Source organism: Ciona intestinalis, chromosome 14, assembly GCF_000224145.3.
Source record: "Ciona intestinalis chromosome 14, KH, whole genome shotgun sequence".
NCBI classification, from domain to species: domain Eukaryota; kingdom Metazoa; phylum Chordata; class Ascidiacea; order Phlebobranchia; family Cionidae; genus Ciona; species Ciona intestinalis.
In genome coordinates, this window is record NC_020179.2 from 556,582 (window position 1) to 581,301 (window position 24,720).

Genomic DNA, 24,720 nt, shown 5'->3' on the forward strand with positions numbered 1-24,720 from the left:
TTAAATGTAAAGTAGCAATTACCATTCTAGTTCAAAACACGAAACATTAATACAAGTTTTGTTTATTTTAAGAATAAACATGATTTCGAAATGGTTTCAGTGGCGTAACATACGTCTGAAAAAATCGACTTTACGAAAGGAATGCCAAGAGCAAATGTAATTCTTAAGAATGATCTGTACAAAAAAACAAAAAAAACATTGAAATTATTGCAACTGTAAAGGCAAAACACGTAACGGAATGTGGGTATGGCACGATAAACGGGTAGCAAAGTGAAAGTACTTGAACACGCTGTGGTAAAGAACAAAAAGAACAATTTTGTAAAGACCATTCATAGTAGTGTAGGGTGGGAGAAGATGGGACACCTTTTCATTCTGTTTCTTCATCCAATTTGGCAGTAAACAAAGAACATTCAAAGAATTATAAAACTGTATCCGTACAACTCCCATAAACTGTTGTTATTCGTTTGAAACACGATCAGAATATTTGGATATTTTTTGCTAAAGGTGCGACGTCTTCCCCCACCCTACTATATTGTGGAGTGTAACAGAATGGTTTACGAATTTGGAACATTGACGAAAAACTCAGAAAAAGGCAATCCAGACCTGTCGCGTACAGTGTCGGACAACGGCCTGTCCTGTGAGGAATCCGATTTCAGAGCATTGCGAAGCTCAGGTCTGTGTTTGTCCACAGCGAGGCCTATGCCTAGATGAGGCTGGGCCCTTATGTGGGGCTGACGCGAGCCAAGAGCCCGGGGAAATGTTTTGCTGTTCGAACGGACGTGGCCTACTTTGCATGCAGCCAGATGGGCCTCGGTGGTTTTAATGGTGAAAACCTCTTGGTCGAAGTTTTCGATTTGGCCATCGTCTTCGTTGATTCTCCCGACGCTAGGTAGCGGTAATGGTAGATTTCCACTTCCGCTAGTTAACAGATGCATCATCGCCCCGTTAGCGTCTGAAAAACTCGCGGATTTTTTATGCAGAGTCCTCCGCTCAGCGGAATCGGTGGAAGATGCGGAAAAACAACGCGATACTCCGTCGATCGAGTCCGGGGAGGCGTGGGAGGAAAACGAAGAGGTGGAGGAGGAAAACGAAGAGCAAGAGGAGCAGATGCTCCTCATATCGAGATTTGCTTCACGGAGACTTTCCTCAGCTAACTTTTCCACCCAACGATTCGCCTCACGAATCGTGTCCGCAATGAAGCGAAACGTGAGTGATGACGCGAAATCCGTCAGTTCGAAACTACCCCCGGTCGTCTTGCACATTTTCGCTCGACTAACTGATAGAACGCATCGAACCTTGCTGAAGGTAGATGTTGGACTATCTGTTGAAATAATAAATACATTTAACACCAAAACCTGATGATGCCTCGCCGTATAGAAGACGAAACGTATATATGTTCTTTGGGATCACAAAACAAGTATTTGCCGAAAACTTGTTATCACACTTATAATACACCTGTCAGCAACAACATATATAATGGGGTTGGGAAGATAGGACAACTTTTAATTTTTAATTTTGTGATTTTCAATCCCCACCAGCTTTGAGTTTAAATTAATACAAAAATGTGTTTGACTTTCTTTCATATTTATTTCTTTTATAGTTTTTTTTTAAATATTAAATTACCCATGTAATCCTCAGAAGAAAAAAATACAAACTACGTAACTTCGAAATATTTGGGAAGAGTTTTTTAGTTTGAGTGATTGAGACGGGCATTCGCGAGTGGGGTAGAGCTAAAACAAGCAAAGGCAACGTTTGAGCGAGCTGCACACTCATATTTGACAACAAGTTGTGTGAATAATGACTGTGATGATTCGTTCGCGTGTGGGGGAAAAATTCTACAAATTTCAGAGTATTTTTGATCTTTGACTTAAAATCTACATGAGTGGTATACTAGTATACGGTGCTATTTTAACTAATTCTGCAAAAATTATCGTCTATATATAATTGGTTATAAAATTAAGCCGTGAATTCTTATATTTTATAGTCAGCGCTTTTATGTGCGGCTTTTTTTTTACAGTCGCATTTTTAACTACTAAAATTGCACAAGGCCTTACAAGCCCATATACTTTTACAGCACTGGAAATTCACTTCTTAATTTCGCACTACGTTCTCGGCCAATGCTACTACTGGTTTGACATGAGTGGCAGCGTGTAATTTATGTTTACAGCCAAACTGTTATAAAAATATTGTATAAGAAAAACTGACAACTTACCGCCACCTGACGGTGAAGTGCTTGTAGAAGATTGTTTAACTTTATCCACTTTCGACCAAACCAGAAACGGACTCGTTTCATTGGCGTAGAGAGTCACGTGACACTCCTTGGGCCGGTTACGTTTTCGTCGCCATGGTTCGTAAACCTGAAGACGATAAACAAGGATTAATTCAAAGCCCTTAACCTTAAAGACGATTTAGAGTGTAATTCACAAGCACTTGTGAAATACATGGCCGGTGCGCACGGTACTTATATCCGCCTACGTAAACCGCTATCGTGTAATGAATGTTTGGTCTGTGTAAGTAATTCAGACGCACCTACAGCACGCTATCATATTGACAATTGTACTATATATTACTGTGGGGTAAGATAAGACACTTTGCACATAATATTCAAATACCCTGATCGTGTTTTAAACAATTAACAACATTTTTTAGAGTCGTTAGGATACGGTTTTATAATTTTTTGACTGTTTTTTTTTGTTTACTACCAAAAGGGACGAGAAATAGAATGAAACGGTGTCTTATCTTTTCACAACTCTACTATATGTTTATGTATGTAATAGCATCGTGCGGTGACTAATAAGTTGATAAAAATATATGACGTCATGCCGTCATTAAATCCGGATAGTATGTCACTTAGTCTAAACATAAACACTTCGTAGCTACAACGTAAATTACGTATGACATCGAAGAGTTAGTAGTAATAACGTGTTGTTCGTGGTATGCGTCATTAAAGTAAATAAACATTAATTAAAATGGAATAAATAACAAAGACTTATACAGACAGAACATAAAATGAGACTTGTTCTGACTCTATGGGCACGGTAACGAAGATCGGAAAAATTACAAGAGCAAAAAGACAATGAAAACAGTATATTATAGACTTATAGAACGTTATATAAAATAATAAAGCTTTTTGGTAAAGTCAAAATTAAAATATTTTCAAAACATAAAAAATGTGTTGATTTGAAATAGTTATAAATAATATGTAAATTGCTTCATGTCTATCACGTATATTGTCTATGATGATCACAAATAAATAGCGATGGCTGTAATAACAATACACATTCACTGTACAAATAAGACTTATAACAACAGTCTGGGGATTAAAGCATCAGACACACGCGGCGTTATTAAAATAATACGTTTTTGCCGGTCCGAATTCAAAACGACCTGTAACGCAGGTATAAAATGGTACGGAAGCTTAGCGGTTTTTCAATAGGTGTTGCGATCTGTTGAACGGCAATACGGCGCCACGTCTCTGGGCAAGGTTACGTTTAAAATCTAAAATTTGTCGTATTGGTAACTTAATTATTCCGGCTTCGAATTCGACCGGGCAGCCAGAAACTGCAATGTTCCAAAGCCATTTCCTACTTAAGTTATTTTTGGAAACGCAACCGAAGCACGGAGTATACAGTACTTGCAAGTTGCATGATGCAGCTCTTTGAAATATCTGGAACGTGCATGAATCAATCATGAACGTAGGATAATATATCACGTATTTATATATTAAAGTGTAAAAGTCCACCCATTGTGTAATTGCATAGCAGTACAGTTGACAAGTATTGTTGCATTGGTCTCGTTCATAAATAAATAATTCAGTCTTCGTGGGACAACGTGCGGTACTACGTTCACACACTGATATCATGCAATCATTCATTCACAAATAAAGACCAAATATGTATAATTGGGCCACGCACGAAATTAGACTAATTAATATTCACATAACTGACATAACGCAAGTGAAAATTGTGCAGTGGGCGTGCTCTAAAGTGAGATGAATCTCACTATCTATCTATCATGCTCGACCGGTTAGAACCGGAATAAACCAGCCGTAAACTGGAGCGAACATGGTTCATACGAATAAACAAAGATTGCAAACTCTGCGGGTTAGGTTTTGGCATCAGAGTAGTTTTGACGACTGATATCTTCATGCATTCCAGCGATATATATTTATCTCGTCAATCAAACACTCTGTTCGATTTTAACCACACGGCATCAACGTACGACACAAGACTTTCTCTGTTTCGCAAAAAATACCATACTTTTAACATCGACATTTTACGTTTGATCTTCAGAATAAAGTTCGTTACGATTTAATACCCCGTTGCTACTGCGACCGCACAAAACCGCACACAGTTTTATAAAAAGAATACACGTTTGAAGCGTCAATTACAGTTCAATTCACACTGTAGAGGAATGTGATGAAAACGACATTTTCCCACACACGTGGTATAGGCGATTCAAATGCCAGTAGTCACGCATCAACAGCTGGGAAAGAGGGACGTTTACAAAGACCGAATTATGTTAAGGGTCATGCGTGTTTAACTGTACAAACACGGGCGCTTCTACCATAACGCCAACGTCAGCCAAACGTGCGTACTTGCACATATTATGTACCTTTGTACCCGCGTTGCAACGGCACTGTACCGATGAATGTCTTAATAATTTATTACGAAACACAACAGAACAATGCAGCTATGAGCTGCGTGTCGTTTCCCTTGTACCAGCTAAGCAAAACAACAGTTTCCTTAGCACAATGCGAGATAATGTATATTTAAACCTATTTAACTTTTAAACGAACGTTGTCTCTTGCTAAAAGAACATAACATAATGTCAGTTTGTCACAGGGTTATTATTGGTATAGTAGGGTGGGGGCAGACGGGACATACTTAGCACATAATATCCAAAAATTCTGGCCGTTTTAAACAACTATAACAACGCTCTGTGGGAGTTATGAGGTTACGGTTTTGTAATGCTTTGAATGTTCTTTGTTTACTACTAAATGTGTTGAATTACTTAAATAGAATAAAAAGGTGTCCCATTTTACCCCAATCAACTACATCATTAAGTTTCTTTAACAGTTGACAATACGGCACACGTGTTTACTCTCAAACACGCAAATACAACTTGAGCGTATAGCAAACAAATTGGCTGTCACATTAAATTATTAAAAGGTCGTTTACCCGATCACTTGTCTGCGCGAAAATATTTCACTGGAACTGGACGTGGCAAGCCATTATAATGACAGGAGTGACGTTTTGATTAGCCACTAGCAGTTTCTCCATTTATGGGCAATGGAAACGACAACTTACAAAACACGAAGCAATTAAGCCACGTTGCAAAATCGCTACATAGAAACTGAAAAATCAATTATAATTACCCGTATGGGCTGAGCAAGGTTTTAAATTCGCAAAATAATAAACCATAAAACAGTTAAAATTACCTGTAACTTTCCTTCAAGAATCGGCACGCTAACTTGAATACTTGTAAAAAGACTGTGCTGATCGATTTTGGGGGGTTTCGTCGCCCCCGACTTAAAAATAGATCCCAATGGGGTCATTTCTGTATATAACCTCTCCAGCGCTGCGGCTACGTCCTGTGGCACTTGTTTACCGTTTCAAGATAAAGAGAGATGCGGGAAGTTGTTTATTAATTCAAACGTCCGGTGCTGCTCGTCGAAGTGGAACGAAATACGTAACAAACGAACATCCGCAACACAGAAGCAATGCGCGTACAATGTGGAGGCGGATTATCCGAATTACTCAAACCTAGACAGCCTTATTAAAATACCTATACGGAAATCAACTGGTTCAGCAGTTTCCCTAGAAAAGTTGAAAAGTTGAAATTTCTTGATAAATGGATCAAACACATAACCTATTGCTCAACGTTATGGCCTATAATGTTTTCTATTATACTAAGTTAAGTGCTCGCGTTACTTGGAAATGAGACGACAGCAGCTTAGCTGTTTAATAAAGAACTACGCTGCTCTGGCTTAACGAATAAACCCCGTCTATAGAACTGAACAGTCTACTCGATCCCTAAAAATAAGCTGCTTATAACATCTTGTCATATTGATAAACCCGTCGTCGCATGGTTGCTTAATAAATGTAATAAAGTATCAAACGAGTATCAGTTTCCGCGGCGGCTTTTCACGACATATTTCTATACATTTACTTAGTCTATCACGGAAATCCAAATTAGCCCGAGTGTGGGTGCAATTTATGCACTACGTTCGTGGAAAATGCTGACAGTGCTTGTTTCACTGCACGATATTGCGCATAAAACTATATACGCAGGCAACCCTCGCTTGCGCAGTGCACGGTTTACACGATCTATAGTAGCATTGCTAAAAACGCTCAAAGTTTCAAAGCGGTAAAAGCTACACCGTGTCGACGGAGCGTAAATCTAAGCAGCAACAACTTATCTTCGTCACGGGTTTCGGTTCCGCTGTACCGCCATGTCGAAACTGCTGTTCCCGAATTCCTGCAGCTGATAATACGTGGGAACGCGATAGAACGGAATGTGTCGCATCCCAGCCAAATAAACCGCACCCCGCTATTCAATGGTAAAGTATATAACACCGACTTGCTTATCGAAAGCGAAGTCATTATTTCCTATTCAGTGACGAGACGAAAGTAGATTTAATTTCCTTGTTTAGACACGAAACTTTCCTAAACAGACACAAATAAACTGGCCGCGCAAACTAACTATCACCGCCACATACAATCAATATATTTTGGGGACAAATTCGGAGACTTATTTCTGTTGTAAAACAAGATTCCCTTATCCTTCTGAAAACCTTATTACCCAAAACACAAACAACAGAATAGAAACTTAACTATTTAACATTACCGCCTCTGTTAAGGCCATACAATACAGTCTCTAATTCAATCATCCATCGTATTGTTGGCAGCAGTTAGAAACGCCTAACACTTTAATCTTACGTCGCGCGTCGTTTTGGCGTCCAAGAAATAAAGAATGAGATTTAAGTTCTGAGAAGCTTACGCTGCTAGCCAAGCCTTTGCGTCAGTGCGTGGGAGTTTACGTCACTGGGAGAAAAGCACGTCGACGTCAACACAAAATGACGACATTGTCCATATGATCGTATAAAAAAGCCTTCGGGCGCGAAAATAAATAACTGTCAAATCAAATTGTGAAATTCAAGGCGTTGTCATCGCATTCAAACACAAAACGACTTCCTATGAGCTAGTTTCCAAGAATAAATAAAACCGCAAGCTTCTCGCGTAACTCTGGTTTAACGGACAACATATGATTACACGCAGTGACATTCACACTCCTGTCTTTTTTATTTTCCCCATTCCAAACCACTTGTTTCTATCCTAAAACTATAGCAATGGTTCAACTTAAATCGGCGATAAGACTAAGGACGCGTGGAAGGTTGCACGTACCTATATACATGCGCTAATCAGTTGACTACTACAAGCCCTATATGCTTACGGGCAGAGCGTGGAACCGCTACTAGATTTGCCTCTATATACAATTAACCGAAACGTCGTGTGACCTGCTTGTTTACATCTTCAGTCTTGCCGCGGTCGTGTGCGCCATTGCATGCATTGAACCAACCGTTTAACCGCTGTATTACTATTTGTTTACTGTAAAGAAAAACACGAAACGGTCTTGTTACAGTGCTTTCCTGAAAGCGATTTTAAATAAGGTCAATCCCTCTGTAGAATTGGACTTACTTTTATACCTTATAACGTCTTTTTAACCGAGCACATTAAAGGGTTCCCTTATGGGAGAAAGTATATTAATATCACCAAATACGAACCAACAGTTTCGATAATAAAATTTTACAAACCCCGCACTCGGGACTCGCACAAGCCATTTACGCAGAGATCAAAGACAAAAGCCGAACTGACTCTAAAAAGGAACGAAATCGAAATAAAACTGCAATGTATATTCTAATATAGGCCTCAGACCGACTTGACCGCATAAATTCGTATCCAATTATATTTTCGCTTCCAGTCAATCGCATGCGGTGGTCTTTAAGGTCCCTATTATGTCAGCGCATCCCTGTCACGGCTAGCATTTAATGATATCCTATATACGTCTTTGCCTCAGAGCGTGGACCCGGGTTAATTCGATGCAATTACCGGTTCAGATTTCGGAAGCAAATGCGACAGAACAGCAGCCAAGAACACAGTCCAATACACAACGGAAGCGGTCGTATCGCCTTAAAGCTCTGTTAATACATATGGGAGTAAAAACTTATACTCTCGTGGGTGCAACTTACGTATTATAACTTTGAGCTTTGGGGTGCGTTAAAATTTAAACCTCGACTCTTAAGTGCCATTTACCATCTAAAGAGTAAATAAGTCGCTATGTAAACTATTACACCACCAAGGCGGTCTCCGTTTGTGTATTTAATTACCAATTTATTGGTGTTTAAGATTTAACGACATTTATCGTAACATAATATATAGGGATGCACATTACAGAATTTCGACTCCATGAGATTCGAATCCTTTTGTATTCGAATCTTATTACGGGATTCGGTATTCTGTTTAATGACGTCATTACACGTCATCTCATATACTATAGTAAAAATTTTTGAAACTTATTAATTTTGAAAAAAAAAATATTTTTGTGTTTGTGGGACTTTCGAGAGTGAACGTTTCGTAACGTCTTTTCATAGCCTGCTATACGTTTCATGACGCAAAAACTACCCAATAGTACAATTTTTGATCATTTTACAGCTCATGACCCAACAAGGCTGCTATGAAAGGGTCAATAAACTGACTTTTGTGGGTAAAATTTCTTTTTCCTATAAATATAAAAAGATTCGAAATTCTAGATTCGGAATTCTAGATTCGGAATAAAGTATTCTAGGATATCCTAGAATACCTAATTATTCTGTAATGTGCATCCCTAATAATATATACTTATAGTTCACTAGCACTGCTTGACATATAGTACAGGGGGGGAGATGGGACCGCTTTTCATTCTATTTTTTCGTCCTATTTAGTAGTAAACAAAGAACATTCAAAGAATTATAAAACCGTAAGCTCACGACTCCCATAGATCCTTGTTAATTGTTTAAAACACGATCAGGATATTTGGATATTATGTGCTAAAGGTGTCTTAACTTTCATCGCTCTACTATATTACAGCTATATTGACTAAAAGCCTATACAACTGCAAATATATGTCTATACAGTCTGTTCACTTCTTCCATTTTACTCAAATTGCATTTTCCTCACGTCGGACCTAACTTAAGTGGGTAAGAAGCTTATCAAAATTCAAAATTTGAGAAAATAGGGCGCACGCTTTTCAAAGGCTTGAAACACGCATTGCTTTTACGCACTGCAGCATAATGATAAGCATTTACGTTTCACGGCGCTCGCTAATTGCACCGCCTGTAGAACGATCGACAATAAAAACGTTGAATTATTTTCGTTCCCACACATTCGCTTTTGACAAGTATACAGGATAATAACGACCAAGTGTAAGTATCGTTATTGACCTAGCCATTCATATACACTGCAACTAATCTGCATACTTTACTGTACGGATTAAGCACAATTGATTACAACACGTTTTGTTTATAATACTGTAGGGGAAGATGGGATACCAATATTATCTAAAGTCCATATTCCTGATCGTATTTTATATACATTTAACAACGCTCTTTTAGAATCGTGGGCTATGGTTTAAAGTTTTGTTTTAAATAACCTTTGTTTACTATATCAAATGGGGGGAGAAAAGAAAACTAAAACATGTCCCATCTTACCCCACCCTACTATACTGAACCATTAATAGAACCGTACGAAAATAAACATAAAACTGCGGTAAATATATCACGTCTATATAGCTTACAAGATAAGACCGTAAATAAGCTTTATTTCAAAGCGCCAAATCGCGTTCAAACTGGCGCCGCGCAGGGCAATAACAATATAACGCTCAAGTTTCGCAATTACACTTTATTACAGGCTCGACATTATACCGTAAATACACTATACCGGGGTATTGAGGTTTCATATATTACGTTGAAATGCGAAATTGTGAAACTTTAGAAACAAGCTTATTGCAAGCTAAACCCAGAAAAACAACAACAACAGCACTCATTTCAAAGCACAATATACTTGTTTACACTGAACTAGAGCAAATGAAATATTTATAAAAAGTAAAACATTTTCTTAGTTATTTAGCTATCTTGGTACAGAAAGGGCTAGACTAAAACAGCTGCAAAATACAAGCTGTGTCGTAGCTATACTTGCTATACTGTATCCATATGTTTACTATACTAAGCTATAAACACTACTGTAACGCCGCTTTGAAATAAATTCACACAGCCGCTTATATCCAGCTTCATAATAACTGCCATTGTACTGAACCATGGCTGCTACAGTTATTGTTATGCGAACTACCACAGACTATACACTGCTGCAGCAAATCATTCTGGCTTCTGATAAACTACTTCCTGTTCATAGTGCTGTGGTATTCAAATGACCTGCGTTGGAGAATTTCCCGCCAAGATTTTAACGCGAGTTTGTAGTGATTGGCGCCCGACCAAACTACTGTTTTCGCAGGCAGCTTTTAACTTTAAATGTGTATTAAACTCCTGTGGGTACAAAAACGATTTCCACGAATGCTCCTTCTTCACAAAGCAGTTTGCAAAACCTATAGGCTACAGGCGCGTATATGAGACCAGAAAACCATTTTAATGCTGCGCCAATCAGTTTACAACAACTTAGGCCCCAGGTGCGTATATATTCATGCGTCTGAACTGTGAACTTTTCAACGCAATTTAATTCATGATGCTTGCGGGTCAAACAAAAGTCGCCATGGTCAGGCTTAAGCCTTTTATGTTTCTCAAGCCTTCGGGCCGTGACAGAGGCAACAGGTTAGGCCAATTTTAACGGGCGATACCCAGGACACAAGTTTGTTTTAAATTAACGTCAGATTTATCTCTTCCTTGCCTGACACTGAGATAAATACTGTTTGATGGAACTTTCACAGCCGTTTTAGTCAACTTGTTTTTGTACTTGACAGCACGCTAGGTTGAGCGTCAACTGCATTTATTACGAACTACAGCATTAAGCTGTCACTTGTCTTTAGCAGCTGGGACTGCATTTGAAGATCATGCATTTCCACGTATAAATGTCAAATGATATAAACAATACTTGGAAGCAGCAATGCGCATTCAGAATGCTATACGCATCATAACTAATCATATTCAAATTTCACTGCAAAGCATTGCCCAAAACTTAGACTACTTCAATAATTTTCCTAACAACAAACAAGACTAAAAAACTGTTTTTTTCGCCAGTTTTTAAAGATTAACATCTCTATATCTTTCTTATTTTGCGGCGACTTTAAACATGAGCCCAACACTACTAACTAACTTAATTCCTAATCTTAAAGTATAAGGTCACTTAAACCGCATGTTAATATTTCCCCTTTGATGATCAAGGGCGATTCTTGATCGCCTAAATTTAAATGAAAACATGAACATCTCTTTAAAGGCAGGTTATATACAGACCGACTCTTAGCCCTGAACAATAGAAAAGACGACAAAGTTACGGCCTGATACCCCACGTAGCCTGACAAGTGCTATGCTAGCTTGTTCACTACCACTTCATCTGCGTTGGCAACTAATTTGAAACAAACACAAGTACCACTCGTCCCGACAACTCCACACATCTGGAATTTTGGGCATTTTTTGAATCCTTTGTTGTCTGGAACACATACCTTTCGCATATTATAAACTATAATGTGTTTGTGTTTTACATTTCGGTTAAACCGAGCCAGCACCTGTTACTGGTTAATCATAAGCTCATTTATAATATCCCGCATGCCGGGATAAACATTTAAATCAACAAAGAGCAAATTAATAGTCAAGAGCGTAGCTGAACATACCGCTTGAGTTTATATTGCTTGGAATACGGATAAATATTTACGGAGCACGTTTTGACTTGTTGTTATAACCAGAATCGATTTGTCTTTTTAACCTCTATTCATACAATTGGACTCAACTAACCTATTTAAGTATACGTTATGTCTACAACAACATAATAGCAAATTATAAGTTAAATGCTTTGATAGACGATCCTAACTTGCCTTTTGAATTGAACGATTCGCCAACCAAAGTTAAAAAAATATTATTTTATGATATATTTATAGCCGCATAGTAAAAACAATAAAGTAAAATATATTTTCGTAAATCCTTTATTACCGAATTATTGACAATTCGGTTTGTGTATACTCGCATTTTTGTAGCATTATTATACAATAGTGCTCTCGTGTGCCATGTAGCGGATGGTTAAAATGACAAATTATGGGTCATTAAATTCAAATGTCATTTTTTTACAAAATACGTTTTCTTGGTAATTTTAAAATAGTGACAATAATAGATTTTGAACCAATTAACATGTAACAGGAAAATGTTAAAAAAAAACGGTAAAAGTTTAAATATTTCATGAACCTTTGTTTACAGAAATTTGAGAGCTTTTAAATTCTGCCGGTTGGTTTCTGTCCGCGGCAGTATTCTACGTGCCAGAAGAACAGCACGCCTCATGTTAGTTTTCCGTTAGTAAATTGTCGCGCCTTGTAACCCATAATGTACAGAATTTATCTCAGTTGTAACAAATAGATTTTCTCCATGTAATCTCCCCATGGCGCTTGGTCAACGAATTCCCATTTCATATTTTCGCCAAAAATTTCATCCAAAATTTCTTCAGTGATTTCGTAGGGTGGGCCTGTCCAGGTGCGGAGCTCTTTAAACTGCGTAACACTAAGCAGGTACTTACACCCTTGTTTCATTAAGCCGCTGACCGCTCGGGCATAGGTTGCACGGTCCGTTACGCCTACGGATTGAAACGATCCTGTGTCCCAAACGGCATCGAATTTCCCTTCTGTTTTCTCTCCTGTAAGCTCAAAGAAGTTGCCAGCGTACAAAGCAAGCTTTGTGTTTTTCGCTTTGTATATGGTAAAGCCTCCAGATTTTGAAGTATCGTACTCAAGCCCTTGTTCTTCTAGAAAACTTTTCAATGCAAAATCAGAGCAATCGTTACCAACTACATCGAATCCTTCATCTGCTAACCATTTTAGGTCCAACGATTTTCCGCAAAAAGTTAGAAAGACTCTTGAGCCACTGCCTGCATCCCCACTTATAAGTGACTTGTGTTTTTTCAGCATTTCGCTCACAGTTGGAGCGTATATGTCTTCCTCTTCGGTTTGATCATCTGTTGTATCATGATGGTGACTGCTTTCAATAACTTCACCATCTGGCCTTCCACCAGCAGATTCCCACCATTTATTCCAGTCGTCGATAGACCAATCTCGATCCATATTGTAGCAACTGCACAACTTAGACTACAAATCCAACAGGTAGAGCAAGTTTCAGCAGCTGTAAATACTTTTGCTTTTTACAAACGCAGCAACACGCCCTCGTAAAAGCAGAGAAGCGTCTGGTCACGAATGGATGAACAAAATAACACACATGGTTTTCCTTAACCCTGCCGCAAGCAAAAGAACACGAGTACAAAATCTTAAACAAATAAAAAACTGTACATATTCATATTTGTTAAAGATACAAATTTGCAACATTTTATTGCTTATTTTTTAATTTAAGTTAAAATTGTTAACCAAACTCTGATGTCATTACGCCTTGCGCGTATGGGATCTAGTTTTAAGATCGTTTATTGCAATTGCATTGGAAAACGCCACGCATCCTGTTTTCCGTTACTTCGGGTGTATATTTAGTTAAAAAAAAATAATTGCCAAATATAGAACAGTATTACGAAAAGTTGTTTGTGTAGACACAAAGAGAGAGCAGTACGAACATTTTAGGACCAAATTAGGTAAACTGTAGCGTATTTTTATGTTATGCACTTTAGTTACAAAAAGTAACGTATAACTTTGGCGTAATGTATAGTATTTAGTATTTGTGTGCCGTGGTTCATTATTAAGTTGCTGTTAATACATATAAGAAAAACCTTTTATTGTTTTATTTCCAAATACAGAGTCTAGGATTTTAATATCAACAAACACAAGTAAAATGGGAGGATTATTCAGCTCAATATTCAGTTCTCTGTTTGGACAAAAAGAAAGACGTATTCTAATTCTGGGTCTAGACGGTGCTGGTAAAACTACAATCCTGTACAAGTTACAAGTTGGTGAAATTGTGACAACAATTCCTACTATTGGATTTAACGTCGAAACGCTGACGTACAAGAACCTAAAATTCCAAGTTTGGGACCTTGGTGGCCAGACAAGCATTCGACCATATTGGAGATGTTATTACAGCAACACAGATGCTATTATTTATGTGGTGGATAGCATGGATAGAGAAAGAATGAGCGTCTCGAAACAAGAGCTAGTGGGCATGCTGGAAGAAGATGAGCTTAAAAAAGCGATTCTCGTCGTTTTTGCCAACAAGCAGGACATAGAGGGAGCACTGACGGAAACAGAGGTCGCTAAAGAGCTCGGACTCGCTTGTATAAAAGATAGGAAGTGGCAAATATTCAAAACGAGTGCTGTGAAAAGCATTGGACTTGACACTGCCATGGATTGGCTTGTAAACGCAATACAGTCGCAGTGAAAAGTCAAACTGCATGACGATGCCTTGACACATACATACGGTGCTGCTCTTCAATATACGAGCTGAAATTTCGAGCATTTTCCCGGGAAAAATAGTATTTTAGAGCTCGATCTATTGTTTAGAAATCAAGAAATTGAAAAATGTTCTTTTTATGCATATAGTCAACTGCTACAAGATGGTTTTGTATAAAACATATTTATTCCTGTATAATTTAGTTTTATGTTTGTTTTGTCCCCAGAATTTGTTACTTATTCAAGGTCTCGGAGTTTTTTATTTTATAAAACATACTGAAATGTAGAACGTTATATGTGGATAACAGAAGCGCTGTAACTGTTTTTAGATGCACCTACACAAGATTGTAGTGTACAATACTAAAGTAGTGCCTCTGTTAGTTGGTGTTTTCGTCAAGTTTTATTACTTTATTATTTCAATCAATTAAACTCTATATATTACAACATGAAAAGTAATTTGTTAAACGATCATTGGCTAGCAGTTAGGTGATAAAACTATAACATAGCTTATTTTATTTCATAGAATATGGGTGAGGTCTTTAATTATTTACCACTTAAACACAGAGTGTGTTTAGTAAGACCATATGAATAACAAAGCATGTAGAACCATTAATGCAATGTCTGTGTTTGACATCCTGTTCAATGCTCAACAATGAAGGCATATGTATTATTTGAAAAGACATTGCTCCCAACCAGTGATCCCTTATAGGTTTACTAAATTGTCAACCATACAGAAAAACAATCACCAACAAAATTACATATGGTAACAGGTTCTGTTGATAAATAAGTTATGTTCATACTGCTGGGGTAATAGGCCAAATCTGGTTTAAATCGTATGTGCTCTGACAGACTATTAATCTGGAATAGAATCTATATCTCTAGCACCTAACGGTCCAGTAATCTATACCACCCTTATATATGAATGTAACTTATTTTATCCTCGCGTGGCCGGAAAACGACACTCGTTATCACACGGGTTTAACACCTCGTGCCAGCTTACGGGTTATCATGTGGGTGAATATTTTTTGTGGGGATTTTTTTTCATGTATGGCTGATAATTTGGACAACCCATTGGTAACCAATGGGTTGGAGCAATTGTCACTAAGTGTCTTGCCCAAGGACAAATACTGCCACAATGGTAGGAGCGTCAAGCCTTGAACTCATTACCTTTGGGTTACAGGCAGGCGCGCTCACCACTATGCCACGGCGCCGGACAAATATATAGAACATAACTGCATAGCACAATCTCTCAGAAGTTATTTCATTGCAATGTTAATCATTTTAAGAACAACATGCATGCTAACAGTTTAAACAGCTTGCACATTTCCTAAACCACCTAATTCCCTGTATTTTGATTAGAAAAACATGTTTAATGATTTAATTAATGTAATACAATAAATAAAACGCTATGACCGTAAATGACATGCAAAGTAAAGACGTAAAAATACAATTGGCTATGTATATAGTTCAGAAACCTTACACTTAGACCAAAAGATTAAAAAAAGGAAAATGGTTTGTGATCTGTATTTACAAAGTCAAGGTTTGCCCTAAGCACGATTTTATCTGAAAATAATAATATAAAAGCTAATGGAAAATTGTATGGACCACATTAGATTGAAAAAAAGTAACAAAATGCTTAGTTAAAGCCTTGTAGGATTACTACTTTCGAAACAAATGATTTTATAAATGTCATTTGAATGAAAAAATTGTATATAATTGTTAAATGCAATTTTATTCTATGTAAAAAACTGTTTCATAATATAATTATGTTTACAGTACTGGCTTTTAAACAGACTGTGTGCCACTAGCAGAAAAGGAAACAATGTTAGATAATTCAGTGTGCAGATTTAAAAACAAAGTGTTTTGTAATGTAAACACTAGGTTGAAATAGGCCATATTGCGTGGCCTACTTTGTGACTATGTTTGCAAGTGTGTGCAGAGAATTAAGTCTGTTTGGTCATTCTAACAAGGCACTGATAAGAAAGAATTGAAATAAAGGACCTCATGCACCAAACAAATAATATTTCTATCAAAAAAACACATGATTTCGGTATAAAATTGTGTAGCAAAAGTTTTTCCCACCAGGCTTGTTTTTCGGTACCGTTTAGAATTGTCGGGTTAAAAAAATAACAGGTTAAAGATGAAAAATATAAATTGCAAGGTCTAATACAGCAGAAAAAGTAAGTTGCAATTAGTGATTATACTGGCTTGTCTAGTGATCAGTGATTAGTGACAACTAAGAGAAAAGAAATGTGTAAAACAAAATAAAACTACAATTCCTATATCAAATGCAAAGTCAATGTACCTGGTGAGTCTTAAAAAGACTATTTCAAACTGGATAAGTAACTGAATGTATAAAGAAAACAATTATAAGAGACTGAATGATTAAAACAAGCACAATATAGTACAGTGGGAAAAGATGGGACACCTATAGCACATAAGATCCAAATAACCTGATCCCGTTTTTTTAATATTGGCCTATGGGAGTTCTGAGGATCTGGTTTTATAATTCTTTGAATGCTATTTGTTTACTACCAACTGGGATGAGAAAACTGAATTAAAAGGTGTTCCATATTCCCCCACCCTACTATATATTTAATGTGCTTGAACTGATAATGAAAATTGTTATGTGGAATTGGAGCAGAAACGTCTATCGTAAATATCTGATGTTTAAAATCTACGAAAGAAATGCAGAACTGAAACAGTTGAAGAGAAATTTGATAGCGGAATCTTTGGATCAGGAGGCCGCAAAAAAAACATAAATTCACCCAAAAAAAGTTTAAAATATGTTGAGAAAATACATTCTCATCACTTGACAAGTTCCTAATGGGCAAAGGGCTTTAGATTCTGAAAATCAGCATTCAGCTTCACTTTTTCAGGCTTGTATCACTGCTGCGTTAGTTTCCTAAAGGTAAGACATCGCACAGAGGTAGGTACAGTGGGGCAGGTCACTGCAGCATTCATTATGACATCACAATAGCCATTATGACATCACACAGCAACATCACTCGTCATTAGAAGTGGGTTAATGTATTCAAACCCTTCAAAATCTGCTTGATCTATTTTCCCAATAACAGTCGCCTCAGTGGGTGTTAGTTGTACAGGTTCCTATAATATAATGGATGAAAGCAACTTATATCCTTATTAACTTATTTATTCTTGCATGGCAGGGCAAGACATTTGTTGTATTACGAATATTCTTTTTTATTACATTTTATGCATTTCTTGCATGCTAGCAATTATTGTTAAGTGTTTTGCCCAAGGAAACACTTGTCTATAATTGTGGCAGAATCCAGCTTTGAACCCATAAACTCTGGTCTAGAGGCAGGTACACATGTTACATATTCACCTAATATGGCTCAATCAGTCTCGTATTTAAAACACATCTGGTATACATAGAACATATAAAAGCCAGTATTTGTACAAAATATGTTTACAACTCACCTGGGTAAACTGTTTGTCGAAATTATCCAATCCCAGGTCATCCTCTATGTTAGGTTTATATGGGGGAACCACCTAAGAAGAGAAGAGTAAATTAGGATAACAGAAATATTCAAAATATTACTATTTAAAAAAAATAACAAATAAAAATGTTTAAAATTAAATTAAACTTTAGATTTCAGAAATGGTAGATAGTAAATTCTGTAAAAAGATCTTAAAAAAATTTCAAAAACATATTCCGCCCTTTTTCTAGTTTTAACAATTTTTTACATTAGTGCTTCTTACCCTTTCCACTATGACCCAAATATTTTGAACTCTGTTTCTTAAAATAAATAAAGGGTGGCACATTTAGGTCGTCTTGCAACTGACTATTCTATTTTATATTTTGTAAAGCAGAGGTTCAACAGTGTAACATGCCATGGGATCTTGGATTTAGGCCAGAGTTAACCGATTATTCCAAACATAAATGATAAGAAGCGAACTGTTTTACAGTCAAACAAAACAGAAACAATAAGGACTGACTTGTCTCGATTGCAAAAGATCCCAATCAATTGTGCGAAAGAATTGATGATCAAGAATATCTTGGAAACCACTTTCGTGGTTGCAGCCTAACCTGTCCTGAAGAGAAATTTAAATTTAAAAAATTAAAAATATATATAAAAAAAAGTGTTTAAAAAATAAAAAACGATTTCTTTTTAAAAAAATGAAAAAAATATATTTAAAATTCAATTTGAATTTAAAGTTGAACCAACCACTGGTATCTTGTTTAAGAAGCCTTTCAACACAGATGAAGCTTTGACAGACAGAGACCGTGGGATTCGAATCACTTTTTCTAGAATAACCTGCGTTTAACGAAAATTATAATAAAATTAGAATTCAGTTTTTTTAATTTGATAAATAAGTTTATTTTGTAGCGGCCCATCTTGTGTGTGTTTGGTGAAGCGTACACGAGTGCCCTTTTTCGTACAATCGTACCATTATCTTTCGTATAAGTAACGCGTCTCTTGTTTATTCCCCCTCTTAGTTTACCTCTCGCAATAAACCATTATGCAACCGTTACAATATCAAATTTAAATGCACCTGGAAAAGATAATCTTCAGTATTTTGTTCTGGATTATCGGTCATTCCAACAATATCGAACGGACTTCGGCCAGCCATCATTTCAAACATGAGGACACCTAGTGCCCACCAATCCACGGAGAAATCATAATCCTCTCCACGTAGAATCTCAGGTGCGATGTAGTTGGGCGTCCCACAGAAAGTTGACGTGTTGACACCTTTCCTTATTCCCTCCTGTAAATTTTGTAAAGTTTTACTAAGTTAAAGTTTGAGTTAGGGTATTGCAAAATGATTGCAAATTGTTCTGTCTACTTTCCTCTGTTGTAATTTTGATCTGTTTTATTTTCACAGACATGTGTAGGACAGAATTTCTTATACCTTACTGTTTGTATGTTTTGAATGGTTTTACTTGATACAGATTTTTATAAGGTTTGTTAATTTTTTAAATGTTAGTTTTCTCAAAAATGATAACAGCTTGATAGCTATGTCTAATTTCTTTTTTTTTTAACTATGTATATAAATATATATATATCCCATTTTAGAAGGTAGTATAAATATTCATATAAAAGTTTTTTTACTTAAAACCCAAATCTAAACTCACTTTGCACATCCCGTAGTCAGTTAGCTTGATATGTCCATCGCTGTCCAGCAAAACATTATCTAGTTTCAAATCTCTGTATATGATTCCTTTCTCATGCAAGAAATGCAATGCTAGGACAATTTCCGCTGCGTAAAATCTGGATGGAAATTTACGTTTAAAACAAAAGTATGTTAGCTGAGTAAGTTTACATTTTAAAATTGGAATGTTTTTATATTAGTGAGAAATCCTATTGGATTTGCTCTAAGAAGTAAACCCCTAACAAATCTGTTACAAGCTCTTACTTAAACAAATCATGCAGATAATTCCAATATAAGCTTTTGTGAGTTTAAAACACTTTTATAAATGATGTATGTAGAATGTATTATAACAATTTTGTGATAAAGTTACATTTAATCAAGTAGGCCTACTGTAAAAGTTTACACTTTTAGGCCATAAATTGTGATATTTATTTTTACACAAAACAATATACTCTAAACTTATAGACACAAGTGGAAATATCAATATCCCTTTACAAACATTAGAAAGTGGCTTTAACTTTTAACAGTACTGAAGCATTGGCATAACATCAATTATTATAACCAAGAGTTATTATGCTTTAGCACTTCAGCTATACACGTTAAAATGACTTTTACCCTGTTGTTAGGTGTCTATACAAACAAGCAGAGCCAAAGTATATTGCATTCACCACATTAATCAATGAGGTTCTGTATGTTTGACAACTATGAGTGTAACTATATTTTAACAATGTCACCCCAGATTTTATGAACAAAAACTTGACTTCTATTTAATAAAGTAGATTAATTAGTTCAAGTACAAGTCATGAAGATACCTTGCATGTTCTTCGGGTAGTTTACGCTGACGTTGCATATGGAACATTAAGTCTCCACCATTAACATATTCAATGACGAAAAATAAACGCTCTGGTGTCTGGAACATAAATAGGTTGACGTTATTGTAAGAGGTAAGTGCTAGATACTAGATTCCACTACAAATAAGGAGAAAGCAGTGTAATATACTAGTACAGTGGGGGAAGATGGGGCACTTTTTTTTGTTTTTTGAGAAAATAGAATGAAATGGTGTCCTATCTCTCCCCACCCTACTATACTGTACTTTTGAATAGTAAATATGCATTTTTTTAATAACTTAAATAACCATCATGTAGTTAAAAACTAAAAACTTATTACAACAATGGTATTTTTTCTGTCGCAGTAGAAAATAAGGCTGGTGCCATTACCACAGCAGTTGGGTAATGCCGTGGTAACTTCATATACTGATATCACCAATTTAACTCCTAATATTAAAACTAAGTGGATAAATTTAACAACGGGCGATAAAATAATAACATTTATGCAAATTTTGACTTAGCTGTATGAGATTAATATACACTAATAGTGTACAGCAGGTATATATTAATAGTGTCTAACACTCTAACTTAACATGTAGGCTATAGATAGTATTATATGCTGTTTTACATCCTAACTTAGAGAAATAAAGTCATAAAAAACAATAAAATATTATATATAAGATATGTTAAGGTATATTATATATGATGGGATACTTTAAGTCCTGGTATTACTAAACAATAGATATGTCACAGGCTCACAGCTAAACCAAATATACACAGGAAGTTAGATTATGAATAATATACAATCTAACACACATGGTCATGGCTCCCATGCGAGTATTAAGTAACACCACACAGTCACATACAACCACAATGATATTAAACCAATGAATTGACCAGTAACACGCTGGGTGTTGGGGTAATTTGGCAAACTGTGACCTAAATCCAAGGTTCGGTGTTGCCCTGCCATACAACCTCACCCTTACAGAATTGAGCCAAGTATTATTTTGTTTCATTGTAAAATGAATTTATGTTCTTTTACTTTTTTTACACAACTAAATAAAAATGACCGTTTAAAATAGCATGTGATTTGATGTGAGTACTCTAACACAAGTCAATTGATTTTCTGTATAAAAACCAGTGTGTGTGTTTCTGTATAGTATGCTGTATGTGGAAGTGCTAAACATTGTCCTGGAATTCACAAAGGGAGTGAACTGTCTAGATATGTTTAACACCCTTCCTAACCAAAGTTATTTCAATTATTCATTAAATTTTACTATTTTGTCTGAATCATTCTATGTGAAGGCTAAACTATGACACACATAAGCCTAAAATCAAAGATGATTTTTTGACGAAAAAAAGTCAGAAACCTGTAAATCCAAGGAAGATTTCTGATATTGTCTAAATAACTCGTTAAAATGACCAACCTGAAAACAAGAATGAAGGCCGACAAGAAAAGGATAATTTGAGGCAGTTTCAAAAACATGTTTCTCTGTTTGCACCCAATCTATATCTTCTTCATCAGTCACTAACTCTTTCTTTATTACCTGGGGAATATAAAAGGGATAATTTTAAATATAAATTATGCATATTGTTGTATACTATGCAAAACTATGCATATTATAGCTATTGCATGAATTCAGTTTAAGCATTTAATTAAGCAAAAAATATTTGGAAACGATGCATTTGCCATGATACTACATAACATAGATTTATCTCTTTAAATTTGAGTCTGACTACTGTATTAAAAAATAAAGAAAAGTTAAACTGAAAAGACTAACTATATAAACATAACTAAAGTTATTATAAACACGCATATTGTTAATAACATAGTGTATTTAAGTGGCAGAAGAAGTGTGGTCGCTTCAATCAAAGGCGCCAAACATGGGGTGGCATGGTAGGCAGGTCCACCCTGGAATATCTGCACTGCATTAATCAGTAATTATTTAAACCAAATTTGTTTACAAGAATGCACATCTTACTATTCCTACCTCCCTGAATTTTAAAATGTTTGGCTATTATGGCTTTAACAATATTAATACTAAAACAACAAGCATTTCAAGACATGTCTTACCTTCATAGCATACATTTTGTCCGTAGATTTTAACTTGACCAGTAAAACTTTAGCGTAGCTCCCTCTACCTATCACCTTAAGCATCTCAAAGTCTTTCAAGCCAAACCCGGGAGCATTTGGACTCGCTTGGTCTGAGCTTGCCTGCATTGAAAAAATATTCATATCATATGAACAGAGACATCACCGAGGTTTGTTTATATTTTGTATATATTGGTGTTTGTTTACACAACACATAAGGTGTGACAACTAAATAGCTTCGATAATTTGACAAGCAGAATGAAGGAGGTATATGCAGTAGTAGTTGTTTTAAGTTTTGTTTGAAAATCTGGGGCGACATTGTTAAAATGCAGTTACATTCATTATAGCAAAATCTAGGGTGAAATTGTTAAAATACAGTTACAGTCATGTAAATGCATCAGTTGAAAATTTGGCGATACTAAAACACAAAAACATTTGCTAATTGTTAATTGTTCTCACCTTACTGTCTTGGCTGTCACCTGAATCTAATATTGGTCCACTTTCGATAGGAATTCTTGGATGTTTTGGTTTCTTTATCTGCCGTAATATCCGTTTTAACTTGTACCACCTTCGCGCACCGTGCCTGAAGTAATTGGAAATCAAGAGTAAGAAAAATTGGGAAAAGACAGTTGATTTCACACAAATGTTAACAATTTTTTTAGATATGTACCAAGCCATTTAAAAATGCAAATTTTATTATACTAAAAATTTGATTCGTTCGGCAGATAAAATGTTGGTAGCCTTAGCATATATTACAATTAAAAGTCCTACCAGGAGAGCTATTTATTTTTATATTATGTATGCCTAGTGCAACAATATTTGAATTCTAACAAAACTATTTTTTAACTCTAAACATTACTGAAAATATATGTAAACCGAAAAGAGTGGATTAAATATCGTATCATTCATAATAGGCTGTTATGTTTGTATTAAAACGGGTTACAAAATTAGTGTTTTATGTACTTTACAAAACTACCTGTACAACTTGTGTTCTCCTGGACACAATAGACCAGGTTCCACAGGAATACCAAGAAATATATGGAAAAGTAAAACAGTTTCGTTGTTATGCCTGTACAACCTCAGCGCTTCTGATAATTCAAGCTGTAATATAAAAGTTGGTGATGAGTAACAAAAAACTTGGAAGTTGGAAGAAATTTTTATTCATGTTATTTCCAAACACTTATACTCCGACACAATAGACTTAGCAAATCTTGATAATCTCATTTGAAACACAAATGAACCTTTCATTAGAAGAACAGAATGCAACTTTTTAATTGTAATTTTATAAACCTGTGAAGATATGGTGCATGGGTCTCCCTCATCATCCATCCACTTTAAAGTAAAAACTTGAGCATCGGGAAAGTTACAATTCAATCGCACCTGTAGGTATGGAACGTATAATGAGTGTTACTGTGTTGGTAACTTTTACCTATGTGTGCTGACTGCTGGTAATTTGTGAAGTTAAATGCTAAGTGTTATTCAATGTAATAACATTATACATGTGAACTAAAACCATACACATGTATGAATGTAACTTGTTTATCATCGCGTGGCCAGAAAGCGACGGTCGTTATAACACTGGTGTTCTGTTTTATACACCTTGTGCTAGCTTACGAGACTACGAGTTATCACGTAGACACGTATGTTACTTTTTTAATTGAATAGTATAAGACGTGGGCACGTGGCTTAATAATACTTCACTAGCACTAAAATATTTACATAAAATCCACCTAATTTTATACATAGTACATACAGTAAGTGCTGCGGAACATTGGTAATTGTTAAGCCTATGCAAAACTTGAATTAATTAAATATTCACCATTGTAAATAACTCCTCCATTTGTATTGTATGTTCCAGGTGAAGTGAGAATGCATGACCACTGTAATATACCTTCGCCAATATTTGATGTGAACCAGCGTCTATGGACATTTTAACTATGTCTCTAAACCTATAATAATTACATAATGTGAAAAAGTTACCATATATGTAACACAAACATACCACTTATAAAATAATATACACACATTAACTTTACAGAACGGATATATTAAAAATAAGAACATATTTACAACTGTTTGGTCACATCACATACGTGAAATAATGTATTCTAA

The 24,720-nt window shown here is 35.9% G+C and overlaps 4 protein-coding genes across 4 annotated transcripts; 1 reads left to right on the top strand and 3 right to left on the bottom strand.

Moving 5' to 3' along the window:
- Positions 1-46: 46 nt before the first annotated feature.
- On the bottom strand, positions 47-5,815 carry LOC100175398. The gene is made up of 3 exons (XM_002128734.3): positions 5,441-5,815; positions 2,213-2,357; positions 47-1,321 (listed from the first exon to the last, which is right to left on the bottom strand). Exons 1-3 carry the CDS (start codon positions 5,555-5,557, stop codon positions 555-557), a joined length of 1,029 nt encoding a protein of 342 aa, XP_002128770.1. The 5' UTR covers positions 5,558-5,815; the 3' UTR covers positions 47-554.
- A 6,336-nt stretch (positions 5,816-12,151) lies between these two features.
- Positions 12,152-13,827, bottom strand: LOC100185586 (thiopurine S-methyltransferase). Its single transcript, XM_002128718.4, has one exon. It carries the CDS (start codon positions 13,306-13,308, stop codon positions 12,589-12,591), a length of 720 nt encoding a protein of 239 aa, XP_002128754.1. The 5' UTR covers positions 13,309-13,827; the 3' UTR covers positions 12,152-12,588.
- Positions 13,828-13,946: 119 nt separating this feature from the next.
- On the top strand, positions 13,947-15,018 carry LOC100183224 (ADP-ribosylation factor-like protein 1). Its single transcript, XM_018814869.2, has one exon. The coding sequence runs from the start codon at positions 14,018-14,020 to the stop codon at positions 14,558-14,560; it is 543 nt and encodes a 180-aa protein (XP_018670414.1). The 5' UTR covers positions 13,947-14,017; the 3' UTR covers positions 14,561-15,018.
- An 897-nt stretch (positions 15,019-15,915) lies between these two features.
- Positions 15,916-24,563, bottom strand: LOC100180863 (protein kinase C iota type-like). Its single transcript, XM_002128865.5, has 13 exons — positions 24,428-24,563; positions 23,899-23,988; positions 23,585-23,709; positions 23,068-23,191; positions 22,591-22,731; positions 21,944-22,063; positions 20,502-20,599; positions 19,673-19,808; positions 19,093-19,305; positions 18,765-18,854; positions 18,535-18,630; positions 18,016-18,087; positions 15,916-17,679 (listed from the first exon to the last, which is right to left on the bottom strand). The coding sequence occupies exons 1-13, from the start codon at positions 24,536-24,538 to the stop codon at positions 17,563-17,565; spliced, it is 1,533 nt and encodes a 510-aa protein (XP_002128901.1). The 5' UTR covers positions 24,539-24,563; the 3' UTR covers positions 15,916-17,562.
- Positions 24,564-24,720: the final 157 nt, after the last annotated feature.

What these genes read in the sequence shown, in the direction of transcription:
- LOC100175398 (XM_002128734.3), bottom strand. Translation starts at nt 5,557, where the DNA reads ATGACCCCATTGGGATCTATTTTTAAGTCGGGGGCGACGAAACCCCCC. An exon ending in TTCTTGAAGGAAAGTTACAG is followed by an intron (nt 2,358 to 5,440) that starts GTAATTTTAACT and finishes TATCGTCTTCAG; the next exon opens with GTTTACGAACCATGGCGACG. An exon ending in CACTTCACCGTCAGGTGGCG is followed by an intron (nt 1,322 to 2,212) that starts GTAAGTTGTCAG and finishes TTATTTCAACAG; the next exon opens with ATAGTCCAACATCTACCTTC.
- LOC100185586 (XM_002128718.4), bottom strand. Translation starts at nt 13,308, where the DNA reads ATGGATCGAGATTGGTCTATCGACGACTGGAATAAATGGTGGGAATCT.
- LOC100183224 (XM_018814869.2), top strand. Translation starts at nt 14,018, where the DNA reads ATGGGAGGATTATTCAGCTCAATATTCAGTTCTCTGTTTGGACAAAAA.
- LOC100180863 (XM_002128865.5), bottom strand. Translation starts at nt 24,538, where the DNA reads ATGTCCATAGACGCTGGTTCACATCAAATATTGGCGAAGGTATATTAC. An exon ending in ATCTTTTGCAATCGAGACAA is followed by an intron (nt 18,088 to 18,534) that starts GTCAGTCCTTAT and finishes TTCTCTTCTTAG; the next exon opens with GTGGTTCCCCCATATAAACC. An exon ending in TCGACAAACAGTTTACCCAG is followed by an intron (nt 17,680 to 18,015) that starts GTGAGTTGTAAA and finishes ATTATATTATAG; the next exon opens with GAACCTGTACAACTAACACC.